This window comes from Colius striatus, chromosome 1 (assembly GCF_028858725.1).
Source record: "Colius striatus isolate bColStr4 chromosome 1, bColStr4.1.hap1, whole genome shotgun sequence".
NCBI lineage: Eukaryota > Metazoa > Chordata > Aves > Coliiformes > Coliidae > Colius > Colius striatus.
Genome location: NC_084759.1, coordinates 197499864 through 197521626, shown reverse-complemented (window position 1 = coordinate 197521626; position 21763 = coordinate 197499864). Strand labels below are relative to the sequence as shown.

Genomic DNA, 21763 nt, shown 5'->3' with positions numbered 1-21763 from the left:
ATTTACAGAGAGAAAAAGCTGTTAAGAGAAATGGACTTCAGGACTCAAGGGAGTTTTCCACCTGGTCCACTAGAGCTAAAGTTACTGTGGTTCCCTGTTTTAAGTTCTCCCAGTAGTGAGGCCAGGCATGTGTCAGTACATGCACACACTCAATTACTCTGTTAGTACAGGCTTGGTCAACAGATGAACACAGACAAAAAGACAGTAACTTTATCTGTGCTGAATACATACATCCAGTGCTCATATAAACGTAAAGAAAGGACTTGATCCTGCTTTTACTTGCCAGATAATGGCATTTCGAGATTTCTAGCATATCACACAAACACTTTCACATATATGTTCTCACACAAATCTCACATTGCTGGTCCAGATCTATAGACAATCCAGTATCCAACCCTTGTGACTTTCTGTTTTACTTGACAATGAGCCCATATTGATATTAGCTATTATCTTGCATCAAAATAGTGCACTCATAAAGAAAAATAGTTAGGAATGTGATGTAGTAAAATGATATCTCAGACTATGGTGATGAGGCACATGGTTAGGTCAGACATAAGTACTGTCTGGCAGTCTGCTTGCATGCAACTGGCCCCTCCTTTTTGTTTCCCTATGTCTTTGTTACCCTTCAGCCTTGATCCTTCTCTTTCCCTGGTGTTGATCCTTTCCTTAAACATCCCATAATGTTTTGCATGTTGCCACAGTCCACCTCAAACATTCCATACCACTTTTCCTTTTGTTTGATCATACTCATAATAATCTTATCTTCATTCTTTTAAATCACAAAGTTCTAATTGACCTTCTTCAAGGTTACAGTTGAGTGGTTTTTTCAATCACTCATCCAACCTAAGAGTTCTGGGCTTTCTTAAAGACCTCATTGTCTGCTGCTCATTAGTTTGTGTATCAGCATGTTCAGTTTACGACTTTTTGTATTTCTTGTCATTGTCTTTTAGTCTGAATGGCATTAAACAAAAATCCTTACAAACCAGATGTCCTTGCATTTCAAGTGTCCTTAAAAGAACCCTAGGAATGGGAAAATTCTGCTTGAAAAATGTTAACACTCTTTTAAGATCAGAAGTAGACATCATTACAGTGGAGAAATTCAGGAAAAAACCTCCAACACCAAAAGAAAGAATTTAACTATATTTAATTTTCTTAATTTTCTTAATTTTCTTAATTTTCTTAATTTTTAATTGTAATTTAATCAATCTATGCATTGAGATATATGATAGAGCACTATGTTTAACAGTACAAAGAAGAGTTTGGTTCCAGAATGAAGCCATGTCTACATTATTCTCTAGGGACTTAGTGAAAGCATTTATGAGTTAGAACTTTCAATTAGCTGATCAGATAAGAATAAACAGCTGAAGTCTTTCTTACAGCAGAATTATACAGCTTTCATATCTAAGTTAGCACCTGTGTGTATATTGGGCAGCGTAGAAATAATTTGTAAATTGTGAATCACAGAAAATTGTGACATATTTTTATGGACCTCACCATTAGAGTATTTGAGTTTATTAATTACCAATACTGTTAGACTAAAAAGTGTCATCATCCCCACATAACAGATAAGGAAGCCTCCTACACAAAGGTATGCAGTCATTAACTTCTACTAGCTACCTACAGGTTTCCCCAAGGTATAATAAAGTCTGTTTTACAGTAGAAAGTCTTGGTTTCTTAAGTTGCTGGTCATCTTTTAGGTTTAACAACTTGGTAAGGAAAAAGAGACTATTACAGTGATACAATACAATTAATTATCTAAAGAAAGTAGTCCTGTAAGACAGTTAGAAAAGTGTACTGAGTATAGTAAACATGGGTTTGTGTAACACACTGCATTTCATAGTAGTTTATTTTGTTATATTTAAACTCTCTTTGGAACATAGTCAACAAATTATAAAAGTGTTGTTTTCTTTTTTGAGGTCTGTAGGTGTTTAATATGAGACATTCTCTTTCTGAAATGGCCATTATACCATGTGCAAACACATTATTCCACTAATTGTAAGAGTCTGACAATAAAGCTGTACATACCAAGGATAGCTATTGTATAAACAACAGTACTTTGTATTTTAAGTCCTGGGTACTATGCAGTAGCACTATGTCCTGTATGATATTAGAATCATGATAAATGAGAGAAAAGTATTGTGCTCTTTATGCACTCCACTGCATGCTTATCCACATGGGTACCAGTGACACTGTCCAGGAAGGCCCTGAGGCTAGCAAGAGTGATGAGAGGGCTCTGGAGGCAAGGGTGAACAGCATGGGAGTAATATCAGTCCTGCTGGTAAAGAGGGAAGGCTTGGGCAGGAGTAGTTGAGTACTTGATGAGAACATAGAAATATCTGTGATTTAATGGAGTTACTGACATGCCTGGTGTGCTGTGACAGATGGAAAGAACATCTTTAAGACAGACAAGTAGAGGTGCTAGTGTAAAGGAACAGTTTGAATGTGTGAAGCTCTTCTGTGGTATGGGCAACAGCGTAGTTGAGAGCTTGCAGATCAGGATCAGAGGAGAGGCCAGTAAGTTTATCATTGTGGTGAGAGTGTGTTACAGACCCTCCAAATCTGGTTGAAGAAGTTGACATCCATCCTGAAACCACTGACTAAAGTCTGTATATTACAGCCTCCACTACTCATAGGGGACTTAAACCTCCCTGACATCTGACAAAAGGACACAGGCAATCTCAGAAATTTCTGTAGGGTGTCATGTATAACTTCATAATACAGATACTGTATGGGACAAGCAGAGTTGATTTTCTATTGCTACTCATGATGTCTGAACAGCTTGCTGCGGGCGTGATAACCACTGACAGGCTTGGCTGTAGTGACCATGAAATTGCAGAGCTAAAGATCCTGAGGAATGACGAATGCAAGCAGCGGAACACAGGCCCTGAATTTCAAGAAAGTAGACTTCAGTTTATTCAGAGAACTGGGAACTATAATGTGGTGGTAAGCAGTATTGAAGGGCAAAGGACTTCATGAGATCTAGCAGATCTTTAAGGACAACCTCCTCTAAAAAAAAAGTGATCCGCATCAGTACTGACAAAAATGAATAAATGTGTCAGGAGTCCATCTTGGACTGAGGTCCAGTGAAAAAAAAAAAAAATTATAGAAGTGGAAGGGAGGACAAGGTATGAAGGGGGAATTTAGAAATATTCCTTGGGTATGTAGGAATGGTGTTAGGTAAGCCAAAGAGTGGAAGAAGAGCAAGTGAGTGATCTCCTTTGCAATCTCAATATATACGGATCTGTGGAACCAGAAAAGGATACATCTGTGAGTACTGAGAGATTTGGACAATGTCATAGTGAGGTCACTCTCAGATGTTCTTGAAAGGCTGTGAGGACTGGGGGAGTTCCCCAATGACTAAGGAAAATGCCACAACCATCTTTAGAAAGGGCAAAAATTGTAACAATGAACCAAGGGCAGGTCAGCCTCAGCTTGGTTCCTTGAAAAACCATGGCTTGAGTACTCTTGTAAACTATTTCTGGACAAATGAAGGAGAAAGTGGTGAATGGAAATATCCAGTACAGATGTACAACAAGTAAATTATGCTTTTGCCTTTTAAAATTTTAAAAATTAAGTCCATGGAGAAAATAGTGGCGGGGGTTTTCAATCTTGCTTTTATCCAGGCTTTCAGCAGGGTCTTCTATGAGTTCTTATATCAATGTTGGGACTTTACAGTTTAGATAGATGGAATACTAATTGATGAAAAAGTATCTGGATCGCTGTATTCAAAGAATACTGAGAAATGATTTATTATCTGCCTGGAGGTCAGTTCAAGTGAAGTTGTTCTGGTGTCTGTCCTGGGACTTACCCTATTTAATATGTTTATCAGTGATCTGGAGGAGAAGAAGGAATGGACTCTCATCAAGTTTGTGCATGATACCAAAACAGCAGATAAAGTCAATGTGTTCCCTATCACAGCTGGCATTCAAGGAGACCTACTCAGGCTGGAGGACAGGCTGACATAAAACTCATGAAAACTGAGAAGGATTTGCACAAGTCCTGCATTTTGAAATAGTCAACAGTATATTGGACTGTACTGTAGCCAAGAGGGGGGGGGACTGATTACTCCTTTATACTTAGCATTTGTTATTTTGCAGCATCTTGAGTGCTGTGGCCAGGTTTGAGTTCCTCAGCATAACAAAGTGATTGACAAACTGGAACAAGTCCAGTGGAGAGTTGTCCAGGCAATTAGGAGACTGGAGCACCTAAAGTATAAGGAGAGGCTGAAAGAGGGAAGTTTGTTCAGCTTTACGAAGAAAAGGCTCAGGATGAGATCTATTGCTATCTTCAAATTCCTAATGGGAAGAGACAGAGAAAATAAATAGAGCCTTACTTATCCTCAAAATGCACAGTGGAAGGATGAAAAATAATTGAATGAAGTTGCAACAAAAGATTCTGATTAGATGTGAAGTTGCTCAGGTAGACTGAAATCTTTATCCTCAAAAATATTTATAGAATCATAGAATCACAGAATGGTAGGGTTGGAAGGGACCTTTAGAGATCATCTAGTCCAACTCCCCTGCACAAGCAGGGCCCAGCTAGATCAGGTTGCACAGGAACGCGTCAAGGTGGATCTTGAAGACCTCCAAGGAAGGAGATTCCACACCCTCCCTGGGCAGCCTGTTCCACTGCTCTGTCACCCTCACAGTAAAATAGTTTTTTCTTATGTTTAAGTGGAACTTTTTGTGTTCCAGTTTCAGTCCATTACCCCTTGTCCTGTTGCTAGATACAATAGAATAAAGGGATGGCCCAACCTCCTGACATCCACTACTTATATACTTATAAATATTAATGAGATCGACGATAATTAAATTCAACTGAAAGTTGCTCTGAGCAACCTAATCTACATTGGTCTTTTTTTCAGAGAGCGGTTGGACCAGTTGACCTCAAGAGGTTCCTTCCCATCCCTTCAAAGATTGTTTTTGGACTAGAATTACAATTGAGGCATTTTGGATGTAGCTCTGTTTTTCCATAATTCTTTAAGAGCTAGGAGCTGTTTCTGATCTCAAGATTATGAAGTCTCTAAGTACACACCTGAAGAGAAAACTTTCTTAGTGCTGAATAGATATACTTTCTGAGAAAAAGACTGCTATTTATTTTACATGAAATTAGTATCCAGAATGCATTCTAAGAAGGACTTTATAGATCAAAGATAAGCCTTTTCTTTTTTTCTCTTTAATTCTCCAACAGAGACAGTTGGTAGTTCATAGCAGAAAACCTAGAATAGGTGTATTTGACATGATCTGTAATGTGTCATGAAATGTATGGAAAGCAACAGGCTGTACCCACTGGAACTGTGTGCACTACATCCCTGTTTAATCATTCTACGTGTGAGCTTCTAAGAAGGACTAGGGTACTTATCTTTAATCTCTTACCCTTGGAAATAGTGACTTTGGTCAATATTTAGTTTTATACGATATAGCAAGGTAGGCTTCATCTTGAGAATCCTATTTTAAGTAAGATCCATAAAATATAATGAATTATTTTTGATAGTCCTGAAAAAATTGTTTAAAGTAAAAGCCACTGCTCTTTGGCACAGGCAGGATCTGAACATATAATCTAAATACGTGTGTCACTAGTGAGACTTTCCTCTGTTCAGGCTATGAAGTTTTTGGTTTAGGCAGCTACTGTGTTCCTGGCATGAAAGATAGCAGCTAGGGAAATCAAAACTTTCAACACTTACCAATAGCAATCCTAAGAGAAAGATCCTGAGACTCTGATTGTTATGCTTACTAATGCAAATCCAACTGAATAAACTGAACAGTTACTTTATTCTAATATGACCTATCACAATTTGATGCATGTGATGGATCAAATATTTCCCTAGGTTCTTCTCAATTGACTACTTTTGCTCTTGAATTGTAATAATCCCAGCTATGACTATTTCACCATACAAGAACTAAAAATTGAGCTCTTTGTGATACCTTTACCATTATTAGTTGTACTCAACTGCTGCGGGTGGATAAAGGCAAATTAGAGTAAACAACTGGAGAATGACAGAACAAAAGTACATAGTGCTGTTGTTGCATGTGATTTAGGGTATGGGCTTTGAGATTAAGGGCTTTTTTGTCTCATTCTACAATTTAAAATGCATATCACTGTTTGTGTATTAGAGGCACTGACTGCAAATAAACATAAGAATTTTAACATTGTGACTAATCTGTACTGTGGGAGCCCATATTGTGAGCATACCAGCATTGCTGTGCTGTAGGCAGTTGGCAGACCTTCTTGTTTTGTTTAAGCAAGCAAATCTGGTTGTGAGATTGTTAGGATGACTGAGACAGGTGTCTATGCACTGGCTATTCACTGAGGAAAAGGTGCATATGCTAATTCTGTTTCAATTGGACTGATGATAATGAGGCTAAAATCTCTGCAGTGGCTGTCACAAGGTGTTGGGGTTTTTTATAAATAATAAATAAGATATTGTAACATTAAAGGTATTATATTATAGTGCATGGCATTCCAAAAGTACAGTATGACAGACTTTCAGGAACTCTAGAATACTGCAAATAATTCTGTCCAGGATGTTCCTCTAGCCTGTGAATTTTTATGCTATATTCAGTCTTTATTAGTTTTTCCTTAAGTAGGTGTTTTTCACAGGTTTTGGAAATGAGTAACTAACTACTCCAACAGTTTCTCAACCTGCATGTATAAAGTGATGGAACAGAAAAATCTCTGTTGAAAGGGAAGAGTAATATGTATTGAATAGAAGAACAATACACAACGCTTTGCAAGGTACCTTGTTGTGACACTTTACTGGTTGTTTTGGTGACAGTAAGGCAAGTGAGCCTGGAGATTCATTATGCTCTTGAAGAACATTTGCTGTGCAGTACTTAGACAAACTTTGGTTGGTATGTACATAACAGTAGTTTTGATACAGAATCAGCATTTGTGAGACAATATGCCTTACTCTCACGTGTTCTTGTTTTAGAGCATACAGCTGTCAGGTGCAGACTGTATATGCATTTGTTTGCACACTTTAACAGGTATTTCATATAACCTGCATCAGGGACCTGCCTACTACAGTAGTGCACCAGTGGTACATACAGGTGCACATACAAACGTGTCATTTAAAGCATTATGTGCTTTTGAGTTATGCCTTTATATTGACATATATAACTTACATTACATTTGGAAGTATTACTTCCTAGATGTTGCATAACATTTTTTCAAGAGAACACATTCATAGCCTTTTATCTTTAAAAAGGTAATAATTTTTTGTATTGGATTAATTTCATTCAGTGTATTGATTTACCATGACTTTAGTGAGTACTCCCTCTTTAAATCTCTGGTGCAGTGTGCTCACTTGCGTTCTGAGATGGTCAATAAGAGAGGACAGTAAGCATACTTGTTCAGCTGACTGCACTACGGTATTCCTCAGTTTTCTTTATTTTCATATATTTAAATATGTTTATCAAATGCATTGTTTTAACTGTCTGGAAACAGCTATGATTAAGAAGCATTGCTCATTCTGTATAGCAGATGGACCAAACAGTTGGATGCATCTTAGCCATGTCTTTTAAACGCAGAGTACCTTACACAGTCTCTATATCTCTGAAATGAGGTAAGTAAATGTGATAGAGGCACTGTAACATTCAAGTACCTGTACAAACTAGAATAAAAAATCACTAATGCATAAAGTGTTACAAATGTATATGCAAATTCTCGCATAAATTCTACCTTCCTTTGTGGTACTGATCAGTATAGTCTCTGTTAATTGTGAATCATTTAACACACATTCTTTTTCCTTCACTTTTATCTGGGCCTAATACAGGAATATTATTAAGACATAAAAGTTTTCCTTCCCCTCCTATTTTGGTAGCTCATGCCAAGGTGTTACTGACCCATTATTCCTTTCTTCTGATTATCCTGGCATTACTTTGCCAAATTCTATGTACTAAATGGCTTTTCTTCCCCTTTGAAATGAAAAGAGTGCATCTATACTAAGCCTACTGATGAGAAGACTGGATGTCTGCAGTGTTATTAATCAGTAAATTAACTTCAAGCACTCACTTTAGTGCTTAAGATACACACTTAACTGAGGTTCACTTGCCCCAGATCAGATACTGCACTGGCAAAAGACAAACTAATGTCCTTGTGCTGCTTCTGCCTACTCAGCACTAACTTGGACTGGCTCCTTTGGAGATCTAATCCATCTAGTTTGCATACCAAACTTGTCAGACCCCAAGAAAAGTACTGCATTCCTGATACAGCGAGGTCCTTAGCCTGAATTAAGTCATATCACTTCAAATATACTGTACCTTTATTTCACAGTGACAATAAATTCACGTGTGAGCTTCATGTTATAAAATATATAAATGTTTGTGGATTGTGCTAATCTATTTTGGATTCAAACATATCCAATGAAAATTCTACAAAAACTGTTAGTGAGTCCTCAAAGGGTAGTTGGATTTGCCTCTTTCATGATTATCCATTTTAGATTCCCTAGTATACAAGGGAAAGCAACTTGCTTCTATATCTCTGCCTCTAAATTTACATAAAGAGTTCTAATTGGCCTGCACTTTTTAAAGTGAATGTTTTATCTCTGAAGGTTTTTAATCATATTTTTCAGAGCCAGTGATTAAGAAAATAGTTTTCTCAAAAATAAGGGTGTTTAGCCTGACACCACCAAGCTGTTTCTTGCAAGTGAGACATGATTTTTCAGAAAAAGGCTGATTCATTTGATAACTCTTCTTTCCTTGTTACAACAGAATGTTATGCCTCATTAGTTTGTGAGTTTCATTGGTAACACTAAAATGAGGGAATTGGTGTCAGTTTTGGACACAATGTGAAGCAAATAGGGAGAAAAGTGTGGAAATCATGAGATGCAGGGAAAACAGGCCTGCACTGGGACTTCTGGGACAGATAACTATTGATATCATGCTGTTTCATAAGAAAAGGTAAATGTCACAGAACTGTGAAAAGAGTTTCCACAAAAATCCCTAAGATTTTCAAAATCATAATCATTTTAAGGTGACATCCTTGGCTCCAGTGAAGCCAACAGTGAACTTCCCACCAAAGATAATTTCTCATCATATAGAAAAATTGCATTTGGGAACTTAATAAACTTCAAGACTACCCATCTAAAGGACAGGAATACCATTCCTTCACAGAATATATAAGTACGTGTATATATTTAAGTGCGTATGAATGCCTACATTAGTATGTATCAGAAAATCAAATGCTTTCACTGGTTAAATCCCTCTTTCCCCATCATTGTTGTGTATTTGCCATCTTCCATGCAGCAGCACTTTGGACTTCTATTTACACCTAAGTACATCATGTTTACTTGCACTGAACAAATAGGGATGTGTATTTTTCTCTCTCTAAAACCCTTAACTGAATTTTGTACCTTTCCATCACATGCCAAGTGAATTCAACTTCATTCAGGTGTGAATCTTGTGTGTCCTCTTCTCCACAGGCCTCTCTGATGTCCCCAGAACACCATGTGAACAGGCACTCACTTACACTGATGTCATAATACTCCATTTAGATGATTTTCCCTCTGTGCTTTATCATGTTCTCTGTTGAGCTGCTCTTTTGATGTGTAATTTGAAGTTACTTGAGAGAAACGTAGGAAGACCCCAACTGGTACTAGTTTCATCATCTATTGGGAACCTGTACTGGAAAAAAATGGTCTCTGATTGTTGCAGTATAGAAGTACTATAAATATTTGGATGGCTTCCTTATGTAGGTCATTTTGAGGGCTGATCTGCATATAGTTGTGTCTGGAGAAAAATAGTAAGGGTGCTACAGAAGGCAACAAATGCTGTCACATCTCTGTAGCTAAAACAATTGATCTTTGTCAAATCCGTCTATTTAACAGATACATATTCAAAATACAGTCACAATTTAATAAGATCTCTAGGAAAGATCTGGGGAAAATTTGGTCCTCAAATTTCCCAATTTTGGCAGGAAAACTAGTGGCAGAGGACATCGAAAGGCCGAGGTACTTAGTGGCTCTTCGCTACGGCTTTTATAAGAAAGGTTTGTCCTCTGGCATCCCAGGTCCCATATCAGAGTGCATAGGAGTGAGGCATGATCTGTAGCAGAGTAAAACAGAGAGCACTTAAACCTGTTAGATGTGTAGAAGCTTTGAGTCTAGATGAGGTGGATCAAAGGGTGCTGAGCAAGTTGGTTGATGCTATTGCAAAGTCATTCTATCATCTTCAAAGGGTCATTGGGACAGTTCCCTAATGACCAAAGGCAAGCACTGCACTTCAAGAAAGGGGACCCACAAAAGGATGACATGGCAGTTTGGCTAATATGGCTACTATCTTTCCTGGAAGGTTACAAAGCAAAATCTCCTGGGAGCCATGTCCAAGTAGATGAAGGACAGGAAGGCTGCTGGAAACAGACAGCATGTGTTTGAACCAGGCAAATCACACTCTTATCAGGCTTTCAGCATGATCAACTTTAACATCCTTACAGCCAAATTAGTGAGACCTGTACAGTGAGTGAAAAATAGACTGAACTGCCAGGCCCAAATAGGTTGTGGTTAGTTGTTTCAAGTCCAACTGGTGGCATGTTACCAGTTGTACATTTCTGACCGGTAATATTCAATGTCTCAGTTAATGCTGCTGGGCAAAGGCTTGAAATACACCCTTAACAAGCCTGTAAATAGCAACAACTCAGCTGAAAGGCAGAGCTGCTGCTTGCAGGGCCCCTGACAGGCAGGAGAATGGGCCATCAGGAACCTCATGAGGTTTAAAAAAGGCCAACTGCAAAGTCTAGTGTCTGGAAGTAACTCCTGGCACCAGGACAGGTTGGCTCAAAAGCTGTTTTATATAAAAAGTCCTGGTGAGTGGGAAGGTGAACATGTCTCAGCAGGATGCTGTTGTGATGAAGAACGCCAATGGCTGACTGGGTTGTATTACCTCGAGTGTGTCCAGCAGGTTAAAGACGATTCTTCTCAATATACTCAGCAGTTGTGAGACCGTGTCCGATAAACAGCGCGCCGCGGGCGGGCGCGCGCGGCAGCTGCCCCGAGCTGCGGGGGGGCGCGCGCGGCGCCTTTAAGAGCCGGGCGGGGGGGCGGGGCGCGGGGCGGTGGCGCGCGCGGGAGGAGCCGCCCGCCCGCCCCCCCGCCCGGAGCATGCGCTGCGTGGGGCGGCGGAGCGCGGCGCGGCGGGCGGGTGGCGGCGCCGCCGTTCCCCGGCAGCCGCCAGCGAGCGCGGTCCCAGCGCTGCTGCCGCGCGGGGCCGTGCTGGCGGCCGCGGAGCTGTGAGCACCCGCCGCTCCGCCCGCTGGGGAGCGAGGCCGCGCGCCGGCCCGTCGCCCTCCCGCCCGATCTGCACTCGAGAGGAGAGGCGGCGAGCGGGGAGACGAGGCGGCGGCCATGGGGAACGAGGCGAGCCTGGAAGGAGGCGAGGGGCTGGGCGCCTTCCCCGAAGGGGCGGCGGCAGCCGGGGATGGCGGCGGCCCCGCGGCCCCCTTGCAGCACCTAGTCCCGGCCGGGATGGAGGCGGACCTGAGCCAGCTGAGCGAGGAGGAGAGGAGGCAGATCGCCGCTGTCATGTCAAGGGCGCAGGGGCTGCCTAGAGGGAACCTCGCCGGCGCGGAGCCGCCTCCCATGCAAAGGCATGCACAGAAAATCTCCCTTCTCCCGCTCCTCCCTTCCCCCTTCTCCATCTCTTCGCGGTTGAGGCGGGGGGCGAGTCGCAATACAGGCCCGCTGCATCGGGAGAAGGCGTTGCGTTTTGCTGTCTGAGGGAGGGAAGGGGGCGGCTGCACGAGTGCGGACACCAGGACGGAGCTTGCACTCCAGCTTTTCCCACTCTGGTGATTTCTAATAATGACGGTTCCAGTGGGCTGCGCCCTCTCCCCTTCCCTCCTCCCTTCGCACCGATCCGGAGCACGGGTAGTTTCTGTGTCTCAGGCGGGGAGAGATGTGCAGACAACGTTTCGATTTTCTGTGTGTATGTGTGTGCTTTAGCGGGCTGGAGTGCTCTACAGCTCAGATAGTAGCGAGGGGAGCTCTGCCCAAAGCTTATTCGTTCAGTAAGCTTCAGTTTCTAGAGACTGTTGAATTGCTTCTTGTTGAGCCTTTCAGAGCTTTTGGGCATAATATATTTGCTAGTCATTACTCTGCCAATTCTTATCCTCCACAACTATCATTTGGCTTCATTAAATAGTCATGGATTGAGGAGGTCTGTTTTTTCTCCGTTATTTTATTTCTCGATTTTTTTCCCCTCCTTTTTGTTGAAAAGAGAAAAGCGAAATAATAGATTCAATTGATTGCCACAGGATTCAGTATTCAGGATAGCAATGGCTTTACCTCGCCATCCATCTGCGAAGGCTAGGGTAATTTCTTTCCCTTTTCTTTCTCTGCCGCTCAGTAAATTGACTGCCCGGCATGCAACAAGCCCACTGCTGGTGCAGGCCCGGTTCTCCGGCGGCTCCGGGGCAGGGGCCGGGATGCCCCGCCCGGGGCTCGCCCGTCGCGCCCGTGCCCTGTCCGTGGTGCTGAACTCGCCGCTCCCCGGCCCCGCAGCCAGGGCCGCCTCGCAGTTGCTCTCCGACTCCTCGGGGTTCGATGTGTTGCTTGTCCTGAAGGAGTATACTAGAAGGAGCCTCCTCAACTGACTGTGCTACACGGTTCTTGTGTTTTGCCTCACCCTACATAGATACATATTGAGTTTATATAATATCAGGTTTATATAAGTGAATTCTAGAAGAAGAGAAGCAAGGAGGGTGGGACCAAATTCATGCTTGGGCAAACTACTGAAGTCATTGGGATTATACCTGAGATTACAGTCTCCATTTTTTAAAAATGAAGATCAAATCATCCTGTTTTATGTCTTTTGTGGTTATTAACATGTATGAACACTGTATGTAAAATAGAGTTTTCCATTCAGTACAAGGCTTTATCCAGATTCTATAGATGTTAATGTAAAAAAGAAAAAAAAATCATAGTGGTTAGTTGTGTGAAACTAGGCTCAGAATTCTGTTTTCTGTAACAGTCAATGAGCAATGATGCAAAGACTTTGAAAGTTTATTGTTTCATGCTAATGTTCCAGTAAAAAGTAAGACAAATGGCCTTGGAAGATTTTTAGAATAGGCTAAACTCATTGCAATGTGAATATTTCTGCATTTGTAAATATCTGCTTTCCTACAAACATATTAGTGATATCAGAAACTACTTTGATCTTGTTAGCGTACCATACTTCTATTCTCCTTTTAAATTAAAGGCACTCTATTTTACAGCTACAGCCTTTTAACTTTTAGCCAAAGCTAAAATTTTAACATTCAGTGCAATAACCTATCAGCTTCTCTTGTGGGACTGTAGTGGTTACCATCATACCATCCTTCTGCCTGTCACACTGTTACTACTTGTCTCTCTTTTTGTCACTTTACTTTTTCCTCTTGCACACCTCTTTCTGCTTTTAAGATCTACTAAGTGATGGAAATAATTATTACTAAGAGCTTGATTCAAAACCTTGGAGTGAGACTCTTTAAGAGTAAAGGATCAGCCTCTTCCAAACTTCAGCTTAAGAACTAGCCTCCTGAGATTCAGATTCTTTAGCTTGAAGCTTTTTTTAGTCAGTGTGGCTAAAGAAATCAGATGTGGAAAATACCTCTTCCCTCATACTCTAACCATTGCTCCTAATAGTTTTTTTTCTAGCATGGTTATGCCAATCCAAATGTTAAGTGACGGAAACAGCAATCAAAACAGGAAATTCTGGCTTCCAGTTTACATTGTTTTGCATTATGGCAATGTCCTTATTGCATTGTCTGTTAGATTTCTTTCATGGTTTTAACTGGATATTTCTTTTGTAATTTGTGTTATGTTAGCCATTACACAGGCTTACTTGAGAGACTAGTAATTATTTAATATTCCAAATATTTTCATTCATTTCCCAAAGTAACCCAAGTTATAAAATGTACAAATTCCTCATGATTGATGATACTGTGAAGTGAAATTTTTTTCAAGTACAGACTTTTTAAAAGTAATATATGTACTAGGAAGAATAGTTGCATCTCTACAACCATAAAATACATGCTGTAGCTTCTAGGGATCCTATAGGCTTTGAGCTTTCAAGTTTTCAAAAATGCAATGGCTAAATAAATGTGATTAATATTCATTTTAATGTAAGCATTTAGATCTAGAGTACCTGCCTAGTGAAGTGAATAAATCAAATGTGCCTTTTAATTTTTTAAATCTGAACATTTTATTCTCTAGAGTCTAGTTAGAATTTGAGATGTTTGACACCCATGGAAGTAATTATTTTTCAGTTATCTATCTTCAGAAACCTCATGGTCAGGATATTTAGCTGAAATGTACATAGTCAATTTGAAATCAAGTTCCAGTTGTTCTGGCTTCACTGAATGACTGCAACTGTGTTAGTGTCCACTTGCTGAGGAATTGTTCTATGTCATCTGATAGGATAGGTGACCTTATTGAATGCATGAACTGTGTAATGCAGCTGGGTGTTTGCATTTTGGAGTTTTGTTTTTTGGGTTTAATTTTTAATTTACTAAGTTGTTCAGGGTAGACATTTAGAAAAAACAAACACAAAATCCCAAACATTTCAGGAGGAAATGCCAAGAAGTCTTACTGTCACATTTCTAAAGTATAGTGTATTTTCCATAAGAAATTTTTTTTTTTTGTTAATACCATCACTTTATTGACTTGAAAAAAACCTAAAAGTAACCCAGTAGGGATATGTATAACCTCACACATATCTTGCTGTATATGAGAAGGTCTAACTATCTTGGAGTTGTGTAGTTATTGTATGTCTTTTTAAAGCTGTTTATACTGATGAATGGGAAAAATATGTGCTTTCTTAAAAAAGATTTTTGTAGTTATGGCGTTCAAGAACTAGACTAGTAGTCTTTTTGCTAAATCTTGCCTTGACTCCAAAGTAGGCTTTGATTTGGTTGTAATATTCATGTAAATGAATAAAGATGAGCTCTGTGAATCAAGGCCAAAGTGAGGAGAAACACGACAGCACAAAGAAAAAAAAATAGGTGAGGAAGGACTAAATGATTTTACTTGCTTAGTCTGGATCGAAGACTTTAAAACAATGGTTGGATTTTCATGATTCATGAGGTTTAAAAATAGGAAAATTATGGACTCATAGAATGGTAGGGGTTGGAAGGGACCTTTAGAGATCTAGTCCAACGCCCCTGCAGAAGCAGGTTCACCTAGATCAGGTCGCATAGGAATGTGTCCAGGAGGGTCTTGAAGACCTCCAAGGAAGGAGACTCCACAACCCCTCTGGGCAACCTGAAATGAAAATTTTATTATGAAATAAAGACATGATTTGTGTTTTTGGAGAATTTCAGTTTTTCCAGATGAATTAAAACTGTTTATTGTCAGTTTGTACCTGGTTGTACAATAGATCTAGAAAAGGATGCTTCTGCTTCCAGCCACTTAAAACTAAGTGGGACAAGCCCTAGCTTTTGACAGAGGGAACATTTCACAAGAAGCTTGTCTAATCTAGGCTTTTTCTTCTAGTGGTTAACCACTCTCTTTATTGCTTAGAAACATTGTTACGTATAAAGGCAAGACAAATCTGGTGTTCAGAATACACTATCAACCTTGCAGAATCACCTGGGTTTATTTCCTAGGTTTGTAGGTTTTAATGTCATTTAAAGTCTTGACTTCTATCACATGGATATTTATGGAGCACATTATTTTGATAAGAATGATAACTTGAGGAGGATTCTGTTCCAATAGGAATCCACAGTTGTTAATGTCCAAGTTCAATTTCTAAAAAACAATTTTTTTTTTTTTTCTCCTTATGCCTTCACATTGTCAGTTTTGGGCATGGTACCCTGTTTCTCCACCTGAGTTTTAATAGCACTGTTGATCTTTTTCTTTTTTTCCCTCATCACTGTTAGCATTGTTGAATGAAGCCTTCCAACATGTTGAACACTTGCAAACATAAATGCTGGAAGTGTACCAGACTGCCACTAATAGAGTAGTTGAAATGATTTCACTTACTAAGTGGTACCTCTTCAGATAAAGCTAGAGTGCTTATCTAAATAACAAGAGACAGAACTGCTGATAGATCTTAGTTGCTAATGAGAGTATAAAATTTGTTCTTTTAACAAGCAAAATGCCAAATATTTGAAGGAATTAAATTATCATTGTGCTTTTCTGGATTATTGTCTTTATGAATAATGAATCAGTGCTCACCAATGCCAGTGGAAACACACCTTCTCACTTCAGTGAATTTCACATTAAGGTTGTAAACTTCCAAGTATTATGGCCAATCATTTTACAAGGATAGGGAAAGGTAAAAGGAGTTCTGGAAGGCTGGAAATAGTCTATCCTTGGTAAGCATTTCATGTGTAAATTTGTAATTTGTCAAAAAAAATCAGATACAAGATTTAGAGAAAATCCTGTGTTGTGAGAATTACAAACACAGAAATGGCTACCACTTCACTTTATCCTTTCATATTGCCATTTCTAGGTTTGTAGTGAAAACTCTAAATATTAATCAGAAATAATAGTAAACCCATGGTAACATTAATTGTGTAAAATAGGTTTTTCAATGTGTCTACTATATGTTATTCAGCAAGTTTCTGATAAAACTCATAAATAAAACAGAATTGTCCAAATCTTTAGTTATTATTTAATGTAAAGGGTGATTGTTTATTTTGATCATGAATGCCCATTAAGTGCCTGGAAAACCAAAATCACAGTTACCCGGGTCTCTCGAAGCAGAAACACTGTTGTGACACTGAGAAGAACACCATATCTTCCAAGAAAGGTATTGTGTTAGTACTGAATGGAATATTTTCCTACATACTTTAGCAGTAGCATTGAATACGTTCCTTCCTCTAACTGCAGCTGAGAATAGCAACAAGTAGAATACACCACCACATATGAAAACGTCACAAAACAATTAGAGAATTGGGAAAAATCCCTATATAATGAGACATTTTCTTTTTATTGTTGGGAAGTGTGAATTATTGGGATGATGCTGAAGGATCTTAGTAGTTCTGAAGATTTTTTCCCTTTTTTTCCAAATAGAACTAATTCTGTGAACTGGCATCTGTGTTGTCTGATTGAAAATTCTTCTAATATGTGAGTGGATGGGTGTCAAATACTTTCAAAAGGAGCATATACTCCTTAATGTACCTGGATATTAGAAATTTAAATCCCTGCTGCATATTGAATTGTAAATATATCCAAACTTTCTACAAGTAGTTGAAACACAAGTACATAGACACATATTTTTCTTGTATAGCGGTGCTTTGATCTCCTAATTTTCTGACACCTCCTTTTCTTTTATTTATTTTACTTTTTTATTTTAGTTTTTTATTTTATTTTTATTTTCTCAGAGTTTGTGTCTCAAGGAATAGAGTGGAGAGTAAATGATTTGGATTTAGGTAAAATAGGAAGTTTAATTTTGAGTTCTTTAGATTTCTGAAGAGAAAATGATCTGGTTAAACATTGTTACGTTATTTTAGAAATAATAAATTGGTCTATGACTGAATACTTGTATAAGCCTTTATAGAACAATATTTTTTATTTAATTTATTTTTACTTACATACACCTTCTGTTATAGACCCTGGTCTTGCAAACACCTGGAGAAGCTTCACAGTGTTACCACAGCACTTCCAGGGTCACAGATACATCTTATCTTGTTTTTTCTATTACTCTGCATTATTTTAATTTTACTACATTTTCTGTCTGCAGATATCCTGAGCTTGATACAAGCCACCATCCCAGGCAGCCAGGTAAGCCTCCAGATCCAGGACCACCAAGTTTAAGTAAAAGCAGAACAGTAGATGTGCTGAAGACAGAACAACGGACACCTGGACGGAGCCCTTCTTCTATTAGTCTAAGGGAATCGAAATCCAGGACTGATTTTAAAGAAGAACAGAAGCCAAGTATGATGCCCAGTTTTCTCTCAGAAGCCAATCCATTGAGTGCAGTCACTTCAGTTGTGAACAAATTCAATCCTTTTGATTTGATATCAGACTCAGATGCAGCTCATGAAGAAGCCAGTAGGAAACAAAAAGTTGCCCAAAAAGAGCAAGGGAAACCTGAAGAGCAGAGGGGCCTTGCAAAACATCCAGCTCAACAACAGTCTGCAAAACCAGCTGTTCAACAACAAGGACCTGTCAAACCTACCCCTCAGAAAACTGAGTCTTCCAAACCAGTGCCTCAGCAGCAAACACCTGGGGACCCAAAGCAAGGTCAGAAGCCAGGCCCTGGTCACCCAGCAGATTCTAAGCTAGAACAAGCAAAACAACTACCCCAGCCACGAGGACCACAAAAGTCTCAGCCCCAACAATCAGAACCAACAAAGCCTGTTCAACAGCAAACTTCTGCAAAACCTTCATCAGGCCCAACAAAACCCCAGCAGCCAGAAAATGCTAGAATGTCATCCCAAACACCACCTCCCACAAAACCAGCACCGCAGCAGCAAGGACCTGTAAAACAACCATCTCAACAGCCAGCACGACAAGGAGGTCCTGTGAAGCCACCTTCTCAGCAAACAGGGCCTCCAAAACAGCCTTCTCAGCAACCTGGACCTGAAAAGCCATCTGCTCAGCAAACAGGACCTGCAAAACAACCAACGCTGCCTGGACCTGGGAAGCCACCTCTGCAGCAAACAGGGTCTATAAAACAATTGCCACCACAGGCAGGGCCTACATCATCTCAGACTACAGGAGCCACAAAGCAACAACCAGGACTTACAAAACCATCGGGCCAGCAGCCAGGGCCTGAAAAACCCTCACAGCAAAAGCAAGCTGATGCAACCAAACCTCCTGAGTCTGCCCCAAAGAAAACCTTCTGTCCTCTTTGCACAACCACTGAACTGCTTCTGCATACTCCAGAAAAGGCCAATTACAACACGTGCACACAGTGTCATACTGTAGTCTGCAGCTTGTGTGGATTCAATCCAAATCCTCATATAACAGAGGTGAGTAGTTTTTAAACTCATGTTTACTACCAGAGCACAAAATGAAGTTTACCTTTGTTATGCTGAAGCATCAAGTGTATTACAATGCATTGTCATGATCACTTGAGGCCTTAACAAGTTCAGTGAAAGTCTTGCTATTTGAGAAAACTGTTTATGAGTAAAAGGGAACGAAACTGGGAGAAAAGTAAGGTAATGGTTCTATTTGTACAGTGTTTAGAAGTGTGCTCTCATTTCTTCATATAAAAAAAAGAGGAAGCCCAGTGTATCTTTTTTTGCCATTTTGCATTATTTTAAGTACCCACTGGCTCCATTTGTAATCTAACCACAATAGTCATGTGCTAATACATTTATAAATAAGTAAAATTTGCCACTATCAGAGATAATTAAGCAAATAAATAAGAAAATGACTCTTCATAGACCCAGACTATATTTTGAAAAAAGCATGACTGGTGGATTTGCTTTGTAACTATGTCAGCGTTCATTAGCTGAAAGCCTGAGTCATGAGTTTTGATATGGTGATACTCAGGTTATTTCATTCTAGTGGGATGCTAAGAGATCTCTGTGGACTGTTTCTAACCTTGATCACTATTCTTGCTGTAATTGTATAAAATAGAAATAGTATAGAAAGTGATATTAAGACTTCAAATTAACTTAACCTGATGTTTGAAGTAACTTGATTTATGTGCTTATACATATCCTTTACTTGCTCTGTGTGGGAATAAGGCTTGATACGAATGTCTGGTATCTGCTTATTGCCCATACATCTTCTCATCCATCCTGATATGCTAATTTTAAATTCACAGTGTCGCTTTGGGATTGTTTTCAATATCAACACTTTTATCAATTTATAGAGATTCAAGCATAGCAGACCTGGCACTGAAGACTAACTAGTGATAAATAGCTAGAAGGGGTATTTGGGAAACCTATTGTTGTTTTCTTTTGGTGTTAGTTTAGCTGATCAAAGATGCTGATAAGAAGTACAGACTGCTACTGTGTTTTAAACCTGATAAACAGTATCCCTACATTTAAAATTGGATCAAAGAATAGCTGAGACTGGAAGGGTCCTCTGGAGATTATGTTGTCCACCCCTCTGCTCAAAGCAGGGTCACCTAAAGCAGGTTCCTTATAGCCAGTTTTGAGTATTCCTGAGGATGCAAACTTCACAGTCTGTCTGGGCAACCTGTTTTCTCAGTGCCACAAAAATTTAAGAATATTGTTACAAGTTAGGTTTCTTTCAAGTGTGCATGTTTATTAGTGGATACCTAGTAACAAACAGCAGACTTTTTACATTCAGCAAGTATATTTTTTTACTGATTTGCTGTTAAAATTGTACACTGAAATTGCAGGACTAATCACAGTAATGATTGATAGCCATTGCTTTGTTTAGGAATGCACTGTCTTGTTTGAATTTAAGTAAATTCCCGGTTTAGATAGTTGGCATTAATGCTTGGACCAAATCAAGAGTGACTTGAAAAGCCACGTGAAGAAATTTCAGAGTATCTGCAACTAACCAAGGGCTTAAAGTTTAAAATACCAGGGCCTAGATGAGGAAAGGTTGTAAAGCATGTCATTCTTAAAGCAGTTTAGGATAAGACAAGGTATATTTGTGTGTAACAGACAAGAAATGTCATGCATCAATATTAAAGTAAAAGAAGAACTTCTGTAAGAAAACCTTACCTTCAGATTGTCACAATGCTTTTACACTAAAATTTCTCACATTTTTTGTGGGTGTCAAGTCATTTAATTCTGTAGTGTCTTCTGAGTCTCTTGTTTGCTCCAAGTTTGTCTTCCTTTAAAAAGTTCAAGTTTCCCATGGATAAGATAAACCATTTTGTTATGTTCAAATTAGGTGGATTTTGAGAGAATTTATATAAAATCTCAAAGTTTTTGGAAATTCCTTGAATAACTACTAGTTTTTGAAGCGGATACTCTTATAAGAGTGAAATTCAGGACTTTAAGACAATAAATACAGCTGTATTTAAGACTGATTACATACATATGTAAAAGCAAATTTGAATTTCATATTACACATTGAAATAAACACAGGATATGCATTTATTTAATGATGAAATCATTTCCGTAAGTGAAGGTATTGGATGTCTAATTTATTCAGCTATTAGTTCCAATCTCCTGACTCCTACTCAGACTTTTCTCATTTGCTCAGCTTTGCACCACCAGCTGTCTTGCTGAAACTTCATTGTGGGTGTCCTGCTCCAATTTGCAGTGAATTGCGATGAAAATCACATCTGACTTTATTACTGAATAGTTAGAGCAAAGTAATAGAACCTGCTCTGGCACAGACTAATTTCAGCTGCAAAGGTTCCCACTTGAGCTTCCTCAAACTTTCTTTCTAGTTTCCCTTTCCTTTCAATATTTAGATTACTAATAAAAGTTTGTATTTCCTCCTTTACAACAGTTTACACATTTCTTCCTGTCTTGCATGAAAACTATAGTTTATAGCTCTTTTTTGTTGATTATTGTGAAATATTTTTCTTTTGGCTTTTAGTTTTAGTTCTCCTAAAGTATTGATCAGAAGTCTTTGTGTCTTACTTATATGCTTACTGAGTAGATCTTCATCTCTTACTGTTATAATTTGATTTTTCCTGTTGTTCTTTTTGCCAAGTTTCATAATTCTGTAATCCTGTGTTGTGTCTTTCCAATGCTATTTAGAGCCACTGTTTCTATTGTTTGTATTAAAAATCATTACTGGTCAGAAAGCAATAATTTCAAATTGAATATGTGGAGTAAAAGGCATTTATTTGCAAAACAATTTGTATTACTTTTAGTCTCCAACATTTTCCTCTGTACCGGTTCTTGAAATACCTTCTTAAGATATTCTTTTAAGTTTCTTACAAGATAGTTCAGTCTTCATAAT

The 21763-nt window shown here is 39.0% G+C and overlaps 1 protein-coding gene across 1 annotated transcript in view; it reads left to right on the top strand.

Moving 5' to 3' along the window:
* Positions 1 to 11338: 11338 nt before the first annotated feature.
* Positions 11339 to 21763, top strand: part of PCLO (piccolo presynaptic cytomatrix protein) — a 355223-nt gene continuing 344798 nt past the window's right edge. Inside the window, exons 1-2 of the mRNA XM_061989223.1 lie at positions 11339 to 11580; positions 17655 to 18888. Coding sequence (XP_061845207.1) covers positions 11339 to 11580; positions 17655 to 18888 — 1476 coding nt within the window. The remainder of the gene's footprint in view (positions 11581 to 17654; positions 18889 to 21763) is intronic.